The 15,883-nt window shown below is 40.8% G+C and overlaps 1 protein-coding gene across 6 annotated transcripts in view; it reads left to right on the top strand.

Annotated features, from left to right (window-relative positions):
• The first annotated feature begins 2,833 nt into the window (after positions 1 to 2,833).
• The window catches only part of LOC135252477 (AT-rich interactive domain-containing protein 1B-like), a 118,159-nt gene continuing 105,109 nt past the window's right edge, over positions 2,834 to 15,883 (top strand). For all 6 annotated transcript variants that reach the window (XM_064330620.1, XM_064330583.1, XM_064330609.1 and 3 more), the window contains exon 1: positions 2,834 to 4,459. In XM_064330620.1, coding sequence (XP_064186690.1) covers positions 3,182 to 4,459 — 1,278 coding nt within the window. In that variant the 5' untranslated portion in view covers positions 2,834 to 3,181. The remainder of the gene's footprint in view (positions 4,460 to 15,883) is intronic.

Genomic DNA, 15,883 nt, shown 5'->3' with positions numbered 1-15,883 from the left:
CATGTATCATGAGCATCCTAACTATATTTTTCATGCACATTTCACATGCATCATGCAGCCTGTTCTTTAATTTATCTTAAAACAAAGGCGTAAAAGTACTAATGACATTAACATATACATTTTTTTATTCAATTAAATGTATGCATTACTGGCTCTGTAACCCATCCTTTACTGCCTGTATTTCACACTCTTTCCACCAGGAGGGCTCTCCAACCACTTCCTATAACAGCAGTGATGATGATTATGATGACGATGATGATGATGGTGATGATGATTATGATTCCAAGGAGAGATTACCTTGCTCTTAGCATTCAGGTCATTTATTTTTTTGATAGCATAAATATTAAAGTTAATAAAAGTTTCACTTAAGTGAAAGGATGTTATTGATTTGTCTTCCTGGTGTATGAAGTTCATATTCTTTATCAAACTTTTATCTTGTAAAATAGATATGTACCAGATTTTAGACTTGGCCACACTTTTTGCTTGTGGTTCTTGTTGGAACACAGTTGTCATGGGGGGCCATGTAGAAAAAAGAAATGTATGTCACAATGTTCTCCAATGTTCTCTTTTTATGCTCCTATAACAACAGAATAGCTGTAGCTTTGACAATATAGAAAGCTAGTTAAAGCCAGTTTAAAAGGCCACATTTTGATTGGTCAATGTTGGACATTTTGTCCAATGCAGGAAGTGTCTGTGGATAGGTTTCAAAGAGCAAATTAATACTCCAGTGCCAATATGTTAAAGGAAGTGATGTCATGCCATATTTTTTAATTTTATTTTATTGTTGTGGTGCAATTCATCAAGCAGTTTTTATAAATGACAAACCTTCTCATGTGACATGACAAATGTGCTTTGTGTTTCATGACTTTTCATTGCCTACATCATTAAATATCGAGATACATTTTAAGAAATTAAGAAAACTGCAAGGAAATGAATTAGTCTGCACTATGTGACAAACTGACAGCATTTTGGATGTATTGACAATTCCCTCTACAGATTGTATTACGATTAAATTTGATTGCAAAAAATGATTACTTTTTATGTTTTAGCCATTGTTTCAGTCATAGATATGCAATTTGATTTATTTTGTAGTGGCCATACTTTTAAGTAGGAACTTTTCATTTACAATTTTTGAAAATCTAAAATGATTTTGCGCGGTACATTTTACGTTTCATGGCTGCTCGACTTCATTACATCCTACAGTGATTTTTTATAAATCTCAAATCAAACACTATGGCCACATAATCTGGAAGTTTGGAGTTTGCTGAAACGCGTATTCTATAGACCACCACAAGCCTGACAAATTTCGTCAATTTCGTTTGGGTGCTTATATGTAATAATAATGGACATGAATCATTACCATGGACACTGAGGTCTGGTGGGAGACCGTTCTCTCCTTTCTTCGAGAGAGAAACATTTCCTCTTCGTTGCTCCCTCTGCCAACTGAATCCTCGCATTGATCAACCAGAATCTGCACTCCATACACTCCTTCCAACGGCGCAGCGGTGTCCATTTGACTCCAACGTCAAAAGCCGGCTACGGAAATATTTCAGACAGCGCTCCCACACGGCACAAAACGAAGTCCATGCGACTTAACGTGTTTTCTTAAGTAAACTATTTCACTTTAAGAGCGCAGGGTAAACGGAAAGCTAGGATAAAGACAGAGACCGCTATATTTTACCCGAGAATGACGTCATTATCATTTTTTCGAAAAGCGTGCGGTAGTCATCGTGCATAAATTTCCAGTGAATCTAGAGAACTTTGTTTTTGTTAGTTGGACGTTTTCACTTTTTTGCAATATGAAATCAGAGGTTGTGGCAATGTGGTTAATTTACTCGCTTGGGTGTAGGTGGAACGGCGAATGGGGAACGGGCAAAATGCTTTATAGAAAGATGAAACAGGACATGGAGAACACTAATTAACAAGGTGTGTTATTCTTGCATTTAACTCGTGAAATGTAGGCTATTGTCTTGTCCGAAAACGTCTGCAATATGTCTACTGTCCGCTAAGTGCGACAAAATGTTAAGGATGCTGTTGACTACTTACACTATTTTGTTAGCGTAGCCTATCTCTAAATTAAAGCGCAGATCCTGTAATTTGTGTGATTGTGTCTGACTGGCGGAGCTGCAAAGAACTGGACGGCCTCGGGGAAAGGCGACAGTTAATGCCCGACATGGAATTCCGGAATCTGTAGCTATTGGTGGAATAAAACCAAAGGAATAAAACGCCTTACAAGGACATAGCCATCAAACACAATTAATATTACACATCCTAGCGTATATTCGTGTAAATTCACATCTCCTTATTATGGTATCACAATTAAGGTATCACGTAGTCTATCAAAATCTTCTGGTAACTGAATACCTATTATATTAAATAAATTCAGGATTTACAAAAGATGTCGAGATCCAAAAGCTTCTGTAAATACTAGCCTACACGATATAGGCTACTATTCTACAATAATGTAATTTGTAGCCTATTAATTCACTTTTGATACGTGTCGTTAATAGTGATATGTGAATTGTACATGAGCATGTTTGATATCTTTAGCTCACCGTTTAAATATTGTTATTGTTAAATATCGTTTTGACCTAGTGAATAGGCTACTGCACTTTCATTCAGTTTAGAACCGCAAAATTTAATAGGCCTAAAAGTAATATCTCAACTGTGAGATATGAAACACCGCTATGAGACGGCTATAGAAAACACGGTAACACATGAATCCTGAAATATCAGCAAGTCACTGAAATTCAACCACCGGACATATTTTCTACCACGGAGTTGAGAACTCCATTCCACATATTCCATGTGACTCCCTCTCGAGAGAGCGCCGGATAATAGCTGTTGGAGCTCTAGCTCTCATGCCATGCTGGGCCACAGCGGCTCCGAGAGACATGCATGTGCTTATATCCGGGTTAGGGACAGAAAAGGGGAGAAAGTTTCATTTAAATCTAGGCAAAAAGTTTAGACATGGAATCACTCTTTCCGTTACTGTGTTAGCTGTTGACTAGGCGTTCAGCGTCTGACCGCCACCATAATTGATACATAGCCTACTTGCATTCGCTTTTGTTTTCATTAAAGCTATTTCTTCTCGTTCAGTTTTCCTCTTCTATCGTTTTTGTCAGATAGCTAGCGTGCTTCCTAGCGCACCAGGGTCCCAGCTTGAAATGCTGTAGTGACTATGGCCGCGCAAGTGGCATCTGCTCCTGCGACTTCTAATAATAAAAATCCTAATTTGCCTAGTAGTTTGAGTCAAGAATTAAACTCCGTGAAGTCAGAAGGAGGGGCGGCACAGGGATCTGGAACGATGCTAGGAGCTGGAGATGGGACTAGCACTATGAATAATGTAGATCACCATCGCCATAATGAGATGAACATGGCCAATACAACGCGTGCTTCTTCAGCTTGTAATAATTCTGATCCACGGGAAAATGACGGTGGAAATAACTCCTCATCCGTGACCTCGTCGAATTTGTCCGCTGCCTCTAGCATGGAGACGGGTATGATAGCGAATCACAAACTGAAAAATATTGGTGGCGATACTCCTCTTCACCAACACGCACTGCCACAACAACAATTTAATCAATTTCAGCAGCATCAACGGCAAATTCAAAACAACATCAACAACAGCCAAACACCGGTACAAGGGGAGGCGGAGAACCAGACACATGGGTTCAAGGAGAATATTTTGGAAAACCAGGTCGAGCCGCAGCAAATGCTGAGAAAAAGTGAAGAGACTCTTCCTTGCAAATCGGCGGACCAGGTGGGTGGCAGGTACGAGCACGCCAGCATGGGACCAACGAACAACAGCGGCAGCATCAATAACCAGCCGCAAAGTGCGGGGGGCAACAGCATTGTCTCTGAGTTTAATAATTATTATGGCAATGCTAGAGGAGGGCCCTGCTTTGATCAACATGGCGGACAACAAAGCCCGGTGATGAGTATAATGCATTCTTCGGTTCCCAACAGCATGGATCCAACGCAAAACTCTCACGAAGGGTACCACAACAGCCAGTACAATCACTACCCGAACTACCGTGCGAGCTATGGCGGCGCAGGCTACGGCGTAATGAGCTCCTCCAGACAGGGGAGTAACATGTTGATCGGCCCGGGTAGCGGCTCTGCATCGACCCAGGGAAAAACGGCGATGGCAGCTGCCTCCGCTTCTGGTGGCGGTGTCGGTGGGTTTCAGAGATTTCCAGGGCAAAATCAGCACCCTCCCGGAGCCACCCCGACCCTGAACCAGCTGTTGACCTCCCCCAGTCCGATGATGCGGGGTTATGGCAGTGGCTACGATTTTAATAGTGCCACTGCACAGCAGCAACAGCAAGCAGGCATGGGGTTAGGCAAAGACCTAAGTTCTCAGTATGGGTCTGCAGCCCATGGCTGGGGTGGACAGCAAAGGAATCACCCTGCAATCAGTCCTGGGAACAATGGACAAGGCATCAACAGACCGCAGGTAAGTAACACCCATTTATTAACGATAGATAGCCTACTGGCAATGATGGCTTGCCAGTTGGCATGTTTGTTTATCGCTTGTGCACTGGCATCAAGTGTCCCATGTTGCGATATGTGCAGTTTTTTTGAGGACTTGGAACCCCTTGCAACCCCCCACCCCAACTTTGTTTGCCCGTGAATTCTTTGCACGTTCTATGCCAAGAAGCAATTTTATTCATTACCATGTGTGCACGTGAATACCCACTCTTGATTCAACATGAAATTGCAGGAGCATCAGTTCAGTTCTAAGCGTGATTTGACTGATGAATAAACAGTGCATATCACTATGTACTCCTTCCTGTTTAAAATATCCATATGCATTTTCGTGCATCCGTTATTAGGTCGCCAGAACTATCTCGATGTTCACTTAAAAATATGGAACATTCTGGAAAGTTGCCTGTTCAGTATTCGGCAATTGAAGCAATATAAACCAAATTAATATTTATAGCCTACGGTTTTATGTGGGGTATTCTCATGGGCATTTTTATTTTTGTATTGCCGCCGCAGTTATTGCTAAAATGTTTAATAGCTCCAAATTTGTTCAGTTGCAACGTCAAAATTTAAGAATAGTGAAAAGAATCAGTTGACGGATTAGACGGATTTCGCAGTATCGCAGACGTGATTGTGGACACGTTGTGGAATCGCGGTGGGCGAAGCGCTGCCTCTATCTGCACACAAGCACACTGTAGGTATTCCTTGCGCGATTGAACACGTCTGCATTTTTAAAATCAATGTATTCGTGACCAGTCTATTAAAAACCCTTGAGCCTGTCTGTATGATTAGTTATAAATGTACACTTCACCGGTGCAGCTTACATGAAGACTGAGCGCGCGGCAGGTGTGTACTGCGCTCTGACCACATGCGCTGGAGAAGTCGCTCGGATCCTTTTTTCAAGGTTTTTGAGTTTGAATTGTGGAGGTAAACTGGCAGTAATGGTCTCCAGACAGCTGCCTCCAGGTGACATCAAATATGCCACGTGATTAGCACTCTCTCTCGCCATTGGCCGCTGATGTAAATAGAAGCGCTGAACTTCTGCAGAGGTGACGGTCGGGTACTCAGCGCCACATGAACCGGTCAACACTAGACACAGATCACTAATTTTTACCAAGCAGTGTTGTATATAATTTTTAATTTATGATTGTTATACATGAACCCATTAAGCCTGTCTCTTTGCTCAGACCTCACAACACAATTTGCCTTCTTGGCCCAGGCCCCCTTGTAAATATATTATAATTTCACTGGATAATGTAATAAATGTACGGTGTAGACTAAACAAAAATTGTGTAAAAGGTTTTATTTTTGTACGGCAATAACCTATTTACTGAGTGTAAATGGAAGTGATGTGTTTGCAATATTCCTTGTGCCACATTGTCAATGCTTTAACAGTGCTCTGTTAGCGTATTTCTTTTTTGCGGAGTAATCGCTGAGCAGTACAATACCATAACATAACATTACAGATATTCATTGCTTTGATCGCTAAGGTGTTTCCGAACATCAGCGTTATATGTGGGAAATTATGCTGCAAGTTAAATTACCCACATTTGTTGTGTGGAATGTGCTTAACCTAGGTTATATGTTAATACCAGAATTTTGGTTATGTCTATCTTATATCCAGTCTTTCAAATAACAGCTGAAATATTTTTTGATGGATGGCAATGTAATATAATGTGTGATGCAGTAGAATACATTATACAATTTTAGTACAAATAAAAACCCATGCTGAATGTTCCACAGAGTTTGAGAGTTTGTTGTAGAATTTGGAATTTGAAATATAGGAAAGTTTCTGGAATCACACTCAAATCTGTCCTAAATTTATTTAATTTATTATTTGTATGCTGCTTTCTGGGCTAAATCTTTCTTGTAAAAGAGATGACCTTTTCAATGGGGCTTTTTGTGGGATTTATAAAGAATAATCTACAGTAAACATAAACATCTATCCACAAAAACAAATTCAATTACCTACAAAACATATGTTTTATAGTCAGTGAACGTATGCTGCAGTGGATGTAATGTCACACAGTGTAAATCCTGTATATTGACCGTGGAAGAGATTAAGTGTTAATGGAGTAAATCAGTTTGAAATGGAATGTTAGTTCATGAAACCATGTTGCTTCATGAACCAGAATGAATGGTGCGTCTCGATTCATTCAGTTAGCATAAGTGTATACGCTCATCACAAAGGCTGAATATACAATGCATTTTTGTGGAAATTTCAGTGGATATTTTTTGTAGGATTTTTTATGTGTAGTGTATTTTCAAATTGTATTTTGTGTTTCAAAAAAATCTGTAAAAATTAAATTTCAATTTCAGTATTTGAAACCTGGCTCAGAGTAAACAATTGTGACATCTTAATAAACAAGTAGGTGTACGGCTCCCTATTTAAATTTTCTGAAGTTATTTCATTTGAATCTGTCATTTACCATTTACATGGCAGGGTCTGTACATTATTTTGAGGGGACTGTAAAATCTGTGTGGACACATGTAAAATGACATGAAACAGCATTTCCTATTATTCACTCTGTATAACTTTTGGTGGGTGACCAAGAGAAATACATTTTGTTGCCACTGATTTAGCTCATGTGTTTCAGAGTGGTTCTTGCTATGAAACTATAGCCTGCACTAAAGTGCAGACACAGGTTTGGGTAATCATTTTGCTATTTAATAATTTGTTATCTTTTATTCTTTGTTTTTGTTTGTCTTTTTGCCCCACAGTTTGGAGAACAGCAGTTGTGAAATTCATATTAAGGTGACCGAAACCAATGGCTTGTGGGTTGGTGTATGAGATTTGTATTCAATGTCTCAACTCAAGGCCCATACTCGATGAAAGGGACAGAGATTGGTTGATTCTGCGTATGTTTGTACTGTGGAGAGACCATGCAATGCGGTCATTGGCTGAGCCCATTGTGGCAGCACGGAGAGGAGGTGAATATGTATGTAGACTGGTGCCCCTCACCTGTTGTTGGAATTTCCTTCTGTCAGTCCATTTCCTGTTCTTGCTGCTTCACTATGCTGGCACAGAGGACAATGTTTCTCCTTTCCTTTTAGTCTCTCCCTTCTCCTTATAGCGCCTCCTATCCTGTTTTTCTTTTCCTCTGTGCCTTCCTCTTTTTCTCTGTCGTGCCTTTTCTTTCTCTCTCCCTCTCTTTCTACTTTTTTCTACCTTTTCTACTTTCCTCATGTAGCGAAGCAGACGCAGAGGTGGTTTCCATTAAAGTGTGTGTCTCCTGTTGGAATGTTGTTCCAGCTTTTTATTTCTGTAGAGCATGCGATAAAGAAAACACCTCCAGTACTAATGCAATCACGCATTAAATAAATAAAAGCCCTTGTGGATCCATCCAGTCTTTAACTGTGCTCAGAGACCAGGAGAGACGTTGGGTGGTATTTGCTCATTTCATAAGGCTGTCCAGAGACTGAAAATAATACAGCATGCCACAATGCTATTGAGTCATTGCATGCTCATAACAAGAGAATAGCTCCGGCTCATACTATAGGGAATGTCTTTTCTGCTGTTCCTAGGTTATATTACAAAATGTTAATTCATTAATTGCAGGGTAATTTATTCTAGATCAGCTGGATTCTGTGGGCTGCTGAAATGGATATTTGTGAAATAATAATTAGTATTTGGGTGCTTATAGAAGCGGTTATGCAAATAAAACGATCTGTCTTTACAGAAAGGTTTAATATTGTTTGTACTGCTGTCTGTTTTTTTCAGAGATGGGTTCTTCTTGATTGTGACCCAAAACTTGCGAAAGTTAGTTCTATGAGGGTGGTACATCGTGCCAGATGCAGTGGGACATGAATTTTATATTGCTGGTGCTGAGCTGTGAAGTGAAACCTTGTAGGCGGTATTCCTGCAGAAGGATAGATTGTGGAGTTATGCAAAATAAGCTGTTACTGCAGGATGTTAGAGTGGGATTAATAAGTGGACCTGCAGCAGGTCCCTAGACTGCCTGTGCTGAAGTGTTTTGACCTCTACATTGGCTAATCTCCATGCTGTTTATTCTCTTTTCTGAGTATTTTCAATGTGGCTATTTCATGTGCCGGTTATTTTCCATGCTGGTTATAATCTCTGCTGGTTATTTTCACTGCTGGTTATTCCCTAGTATGCAGTGTTGTGAATTGTTGGTTGTTACGTGTTGTGAGGCATTTGTGTGGCGTAGTGCTTGGTTTGTTGGGGCTGTGGTGGAGCCGCTGATTTGGAGTGCTGTTGTGGGTGTGTCAGTGTGCAACAATCTCCTCCCCTTCTTCACCTCTGTGGCAGCAGAGCTGTGACCTTCACATATGGAAATTAGCCACGTGCAGCTGGGAGTGTGGGAACAGGGAATTCCTTCATCTCTCTCTCTCTCTCTCTCTTTCTCTCTCCCCCTCCCTCCCATGGGTGTTCTTTCCTGCTGCCAGTTTCCCTGAGGCTATGGAAAAGGACATGTCTCTCCTGGGTAAGAGAGGAGAGCTGGATGTTTGCTAGAAACTGACCTGTTTCTGTGGAAGATTATTATAAATTATTATTAGGGATTGTTTCTGGGGGGGAGGGTTTCTCATGGTGTGCAGGTGCACAGAGGGAGCTCAGTAGATGTTGCCATTGCCCGTTGGCACTGACTGCACTTTACCAGCACTTCAGGAGCTTGAAGCTTGACATACATTCTGTTTGAATCACCTACCAGTCAGGATTTTTAGCATTCTCTCCCCTGAGTTCTGTTGTGTTTTGACTTATGTGGGTCCTCTAGAGAGATTCTGCATCTGTACCTTCAAGGAGGAAAATGGAGGCTGTTCCATTGTTTTGGGGGAAAATGGTTAACGTCACTGCTAAACCTTAGCGTGTACCTAGGTATTTTCCCTCATTGCGATGGGGAGCGGGCTGCAGAATGCAGACGTTGGGTCATTGCCTGTGCTTTTACGGCATCCACCAGTTTCGCCGCGTGCTCCTTCTGCGATATCCGCCGCAGTTAGGCTACTCAAATCACGTTCAGCAGGCCTGGCCTCTCCGGTCCAGAGCGCATCCTGGGATCTGGGATGTCCACTGCCCCTTAATTACGTAATTGACAGACCCGCCTGCCTTAATTAGGGAAAGTGACCATGTGCTGAGGTGTCCGGGAATGATTTAGGCAGACGGATAAAAGCCAAATTGAGAGTGGAGTCCACAGCGGCCCCGACGGCATGTAACCGGTCATCCCTGGCACAGAGGCGTGTCATTTACTTTAATTAAACCCGCAATTTGGTAATTAGGAACTCGGCTGGAGGAGATCGGAGAACGGTGGAAAAGAGGACGTGAGAAAATATGGATATGACGACTCTAAGACCGTGACCTGACAAAGCCCCTCTCTGTTATGCGAGCGTATTTATGTGAGCTTAGATATGGAGGCCATCTTAACATTCTATCATACCTAAGACCCCTGTCCCCAGCTATGTATCATCTGTTTATGATATTGTGTTTGCATGAAATTACACATGTCTGTACCAAAGTTTATTAATTTATTATTACACTGTGGTGGTTTATTTGAGCAATTAGGCTAATAGTAGCCTAAGCAGTTTAGAGTGCATGGAGAGGCAGAAAAGCCTGAGGGTCTTAGATATAGCCATAATATTGTCATTATTGCATTTTTAGCAGTGGCTAAATTGCAATAATATGGCAATATTATGGCTATATCCAATCATAGTTGTCTCAGTTGTTAAAGTAGATTGATTTATGTTCTGCAGGGCCTTATGCTTATTTTGAAAAAATGGTTGCTCAAATGGGCTACCAATAGTGTGTTTTTGGTAGCTCAAATGGCTAAGATGGTAGCTCAAATCTGTGGGCCAATTTGTGTTTTTATTATAACAAGAGCAATAATACAGAGACTAACAGAAAATAAATCATTTACTGAAAAATATTAAGGTCATACTGACAGTAGACAGTATTAGAATGACACTGCAAATTGCTATAATTAACCCAATTATTGTATGAAAACTAAATGTGAAGTTATTAGAATTTTGCATTGAAAATATTAATTTTTATACAACTGGTAGTCCTGCAAATTGATTTCTCAGGCCGAGTCATACTTCTGTCTTTATTCCTCTAAAAGAAGGTCATGTGTGTTTCCCTGCTGATGTGTCCTTTAGAACAATAACAAAAAATGGCAATGAATCCTCCAGAGATGAATGTGAACTTGAACATTATACAGACAAATCCATGGATGGGTTTGCAGCACCCCCTTTTTCGGCCTGGAAATGACATCCCCAAAACAGAATTGTTACTATTCTTGAACCCTTTTGACTGCGGGCATAATCTTGGTCTCTTCCGAAAGGTAACCATTGGGAGCTTGTTTTTCAATATTTAATCTAAATATTGCTGAAACAAAGTAACAGAAGCTCAAACAGTGATAATGTTTCTTCTCACCTAAAAGATAATTTATTTTTGTGTGGATACAGATGCTTGTGGCTGTGCCTGGGGGCCTAGAAACACAATGCAGCCATAGCCACAATGCTGGACAAATTCTGGTTCAAATCTGATGATAATACCACCAAAAAGAGTATAAAACGGAGATTTAGAAGTGAAAATGTCCGACTGCAGAAATGAATAATTATGCACAAATTTACGTTGGGTAATTTCACCTGGGAAACAATGGGGTATGTTTTTGTGAGGACCAGCGATTGTGTGAGGTATCTGAGGAGCTTGCATTGTGTGTGATGCTGGCTTTGTCTTTTTGATGAACATCTTTGACTCTGTAGGATAAACATGCAAAGGTTACTATAATGTCAGCTGTAGGTCAGAGCACGTTTGTTTGCCATTTTGTAGATCACATTACCATAATCGATACAGTGGTACCAAAGGGTTCGGTGGGCTTGTGGAGCAGTTGGGACATGCTTTGGTTATTAAAGTGCTTCTGTATGTCTGTGTGGATTTCCATTTGAACTTGTTTCATCTGATTTATGTCATAAGTAAAAAGTCATAAGAAGTCATCCAACCACATTGGAATACAAGCTCTATTTTGACCCCATGGTTTTTTAAAATTTATTTATCATTGTCTAACAAATCTTACCCCCCCCCCCCCATCCATTGCAATTTATGCACCACTGTACTACTCAAACTCATGTTAGGGCACTATATCTGAGGAACTAGTATTCCTCTGATGCACCTTTCCATAACCAAGGACTGTTTTACACCCTGTAATCCACGCTGAAGGGAAAGCCTTTCTATACCAGGGTGGCCATGCCTAGACTAGTGCAGGTCCAAGGCACAACGATGTAGCATAGTTTTGCAGTTTTTTGGCTTCTTATTCCGTTGTCCATTTCGTCAGACTTGCAGTAATCCATTTGGTTGGCTAGGCTTCTGGCAGTGCTGAATATCACTTGTGTCTGTTTATGACAGGTTTAAATTGGACCAAACAATAATCTGTAGAATCTGGCAGGATGGTCTGAATCACGAGATCAGACTTACCACATCTTGTTAGTAATGCAAATTATACTTTTTAACACCCATTGATGATCAGATGATGATGGCACTGTTTTTTCACCTGCTTCAACTTGTAAACTTTTTTTCTAAAAAGATTGGCTATTCTACAGGCCATCTACTAAGTTGAAAACATTAAATCCATGACATTTCTGAAAATATTGTATGTGCTTGGGTGCAAGAGAAAACTGGATTTAAGGCTTCCACATGCTTCAAACAAACTGGTTCATATGACATGTTATTCAACCATATTGGACAGTTTTGTTTTCACTTATCCATCATATAAAACATATTTATTTGATTTAATTGGGTAATTATTATTAAAGATATTAATTATCAATTAAATCACCCAGTTTGTTGATAGAGCAACCTGTGTGATCAACATTACTAAAATGTGCAACTCACAACCAGTGTAAAATTAAGAAATTTATTAAGTCACAACAATATGCAACGTCTAATCTAGAGACGAAGTTCAACTACCATAAACAACAAATATTACAGTCATGGACCGGTTAAGTCACAAAAGAAATGAATGAAGGATAATACCAAACCACAGCCTGTTTTTTTATCCAATTAGTCCTAAGAAAACCAAGATAAAAGTTCAAAAACCAAAAGACAGCCAAATTGTCAAAAAGGTCAGGCATGAAAATGTAAAAATGCCGGATGAGCTGCAAGACGAAGACATCAGACCCTGCACACATGAAAGGCCTAGAAAACACCTGGCTCAGATGCGAGGTTCAGATAAAATGGCAACAGGAGGGCATCATCCCCCGAATGTCCACCGCAACAGATATTAACTGGCTGGAGATAAGTACCCAAAACAGGATTATTTTAACGGAAGTAAGAGGTAAGCCAGAGGTAATCGCGAAGGCATATCCTATCTGATGAAAGATGCATCGATGCTGCGTTAATTTAATTAAAATAAAGCGCCTTAAATGGACGTTTTTTGATGATTTCAGTATGGGACATGCCTACAAAGTGTGCAAAATTGTGAAAATAGTGAAAATGCTGCCTTCGAGTGCTGCCTTCTAAGGCAGACAACCTTCCGTTTCAGATGCACTCATGTTTCAAATTCTTCTCTGTTAACTTTGTTAAAAATTCCATTATCATAAAATTAGTTACATAGTTATCCATTATATGTGGACTAAAAAGCTGTTATCATTGTCATATCAAGTAAAAGATTCTAAAAATAACCATGCATAATGTTCAAGCCAAACAAGTCAGTTGAACATGAATGAAAACTAGTTTTCCAGAAAGTAGTTAGCTGCTTTCTAGTTTGAATTTTGCATAATGAGGAGTCTGTAAAAGGCAGTCACTTCACTCTGCTTGTTGCTAGTTTCTTGAGGATGTTTATTTTTTACATGATTGACCCATTTCTCCAGTACTGCCATATAAAAATATCTCTGTCCCAAAAAGTTTTACTTCAGTGGTTTCTTTCCTATTTTCTCTCATAAAAGTGACTTCTTTTTTATCTCTTGGTGAAGTAATTTGTAAAGGCATTCAGTCCCATTTCGATAAATGCACACATTGATGGCATTAAAGAAAACTATTTTATTAACTGTTTCAGTTGTTTTATCTTGTTTTGCTTTGATTTGGTTTGATTTGTATTTTCAGTTTTAAAATCAATATATATCAAGTGCAATATAAAATATATTTTAAAAAATGTATATAATGCAGAAATAAAATATTGCATTGGCATTATGCTTGAATGTACCATGTACTTTTTGTTTGTGACAGTCTTCTAATGGAGTTTAGCAGGGTCAGTTGGATTATCCTTCATTTCGGGAACCCATCAGTGAAATTGAAAGCGTAGAACTCCTTAGGGAATTCCTCTTGGAGAATAATGAAGCCATCTGTCAGTCCAGAAAATAGTTATAAAACCTGATGAAGTTGATGTGTAGAAGACTGTGTTGGCATTGGCAGTCGACAGGGAATTCTGTCTGGGGGATGAGCCATTTTGAAATACCGTTGTGCTACTTTCTGAAAGGGATGATCAGGTGGACCGGCTCAGTTAGGTTTTGAAAGTTACCTCTTCTCTGTGAAACGATAAATCAGGTGTATTGTGAATGGGGGAACCATTGTGTAATTTTAAATGCGTATACTGAAAATACCCACGAGTATAGCTCTGTATAATCACATATGTATGTACTTATAATAAAAATGTTCATTTTACATTTGCATTAAATAAAGAGGATTTTTCCTGTTTTGTTAAGTGTGACTGAAAGAACCAGAATGGAGTCCGTTGTGTGTAGTTTACACGGCGGTTCTTTTTATTCTGATGGCTGTCTTGTGTATCCGTATGTGATGCCCAGGCCTCCGCCCTGCTGCTGTTCCCTGGCTGTTCAGCTTCGGGGCGCGTTCGCCGTGACGGAACAGCCGGTCTCGGGCTCCAGAGCGCGTTCTGCATAATGACCTGTCCCCGTGTCATTTTTTTCCACAGCGTTTATGACATTTATTTTATGACTGCTTACATATCACATATTTAAATAAATGCAGCAGCGAGCGGGGCGGCAGAGGCCGGAGGGGTGGGTGGGTGGTGGGTGGGTGGGTGGGGGGGGAGGCTCGCATGGAGCGTGACGGGGAGACGAGAGACGCGTCGCTATCGGCCAATCGGATCGCTGCCGTCGCGGCGCAGACATCCGTCAACATCTCTCCCGCGGCACCGGCCGCATGCCCGAGAGACCGGCGGAAAAATGGCCCTGCGTGGCAGTCGCCGCGATACCCGTCGTGTGCCGGGGAAAGAGGAAGTGAGGGCTGGAAACCGAAATCGGGCGATCGAGGCTTTAAAAAGGCGAATGGCGGTTCGGTTGTTTTTCCTCGCGACAAGCAGCTCATATCTGCCCAGAGCTGCCTGCAGCTGGACTTTCTGGGAGACGCTGTAATGTCTCAAAATACGGAACTGCAAAGTTTTTGTTAAAAATAGTTGAGACCTTAATTAAGCCAGAAAAGGGAACATGTCTTGTTTTCGCCGTGTGCCGTGCTCCTTTGGGGGGTTATGAGGGAATAAAAATGAATTCATCAGTTTCTCTAAAATGGAGGAAATAATAGCTTGTTTCCCTGTGGCACTGAGCAGAGGCAGCAGGTAAAAGAATGTTCCGACGTGTAGCGCTCCACAGCATTGTGTGATAGGAATGCATCACGAGTCAGGCGTCTGCAGTAAAGGTTCAGTCTGTAGGAGGGGTTTTGTCTGCAGTATAGGTGCTGTCTGCAGTAAAGGTTTTGTCTTCAGTAGAGGTTTTGTCTGCAGTAGGGGTTCTGTCTGTAAGAGAGGTTTTGTCTGCAGTAGGGGGTTCTGTCTGCAATCAAGGTTATGTCTGCAATAGAGGTTCTGTCTGCAGTAGAGGTTCTGTCTGCAGTAGAGGTTCTGTCTGCAGTAGGGGTTTTGTCTGCAGTAGAGGTTCTGTCTGTAGTAGAGATTCTGTCTGCAGTAGAGGTTATGTCTGCAATAGAGGTGTTGCCTGTAATAGAGGTCTTGTCTGCAGGAGGGGTGCTGTCTGCAGTAGAGGTGTTGTCTGCAGGACGGGTTCTGTCTGCAGTAGAGGCTCTGTCTGCAATAGGGGTTCTGTCTGCAATAGGGGTGTTGAGTCTGTGTTTTGCTGTCACATGGAGGACAGGGCCTGATGAACACAAAGTTATTTATCACAAGCAGTTAATGACACTCCTGTAATTAATTACTGTTAGTTAACTATCCCAGGACTGTGGTCAGTCCTGACAGGGGAAAGTCCTCTGTTGTTAGTCATTTAGATTGAAGAATTACCCAAGTCTAAGCAGCGGAACTGTCCTCAAAGGGAGAGTTTACTTTTTGGGTTTTTCTTGTTTTATTTAATTTCTTTACATTACCGCATTTTGTGTGTGTGTTTCAGTTTGCCCACAGAGTTTATTCATTCCTAGTAATATAATGTGTACTTTTAACAGAACTGTATTTAAAGAATAATCTGTTAATATACATACATGCAACCT

The sequence above is a fragment of the Anguilla rostrata genome, chromosome 1, assembly GCF_018555375.3.
Source record: "Anguilla rostrata isolate EN2019 chromosome 1, ASM1855537v3, whole genome shotgun sequence".
NCBI classification, from domain to species: domain Eukaryota; kingdom Metazoa; phylum Chordata; class Actinopteri; order Anguilliformes; family Anguillidae; genus Anguilla; species Anguilla rostrata.
Note: the sequence above shows the minus strand (reverse complement) of the source record. Positions and strands in the feature narration are given on the sequence as shown.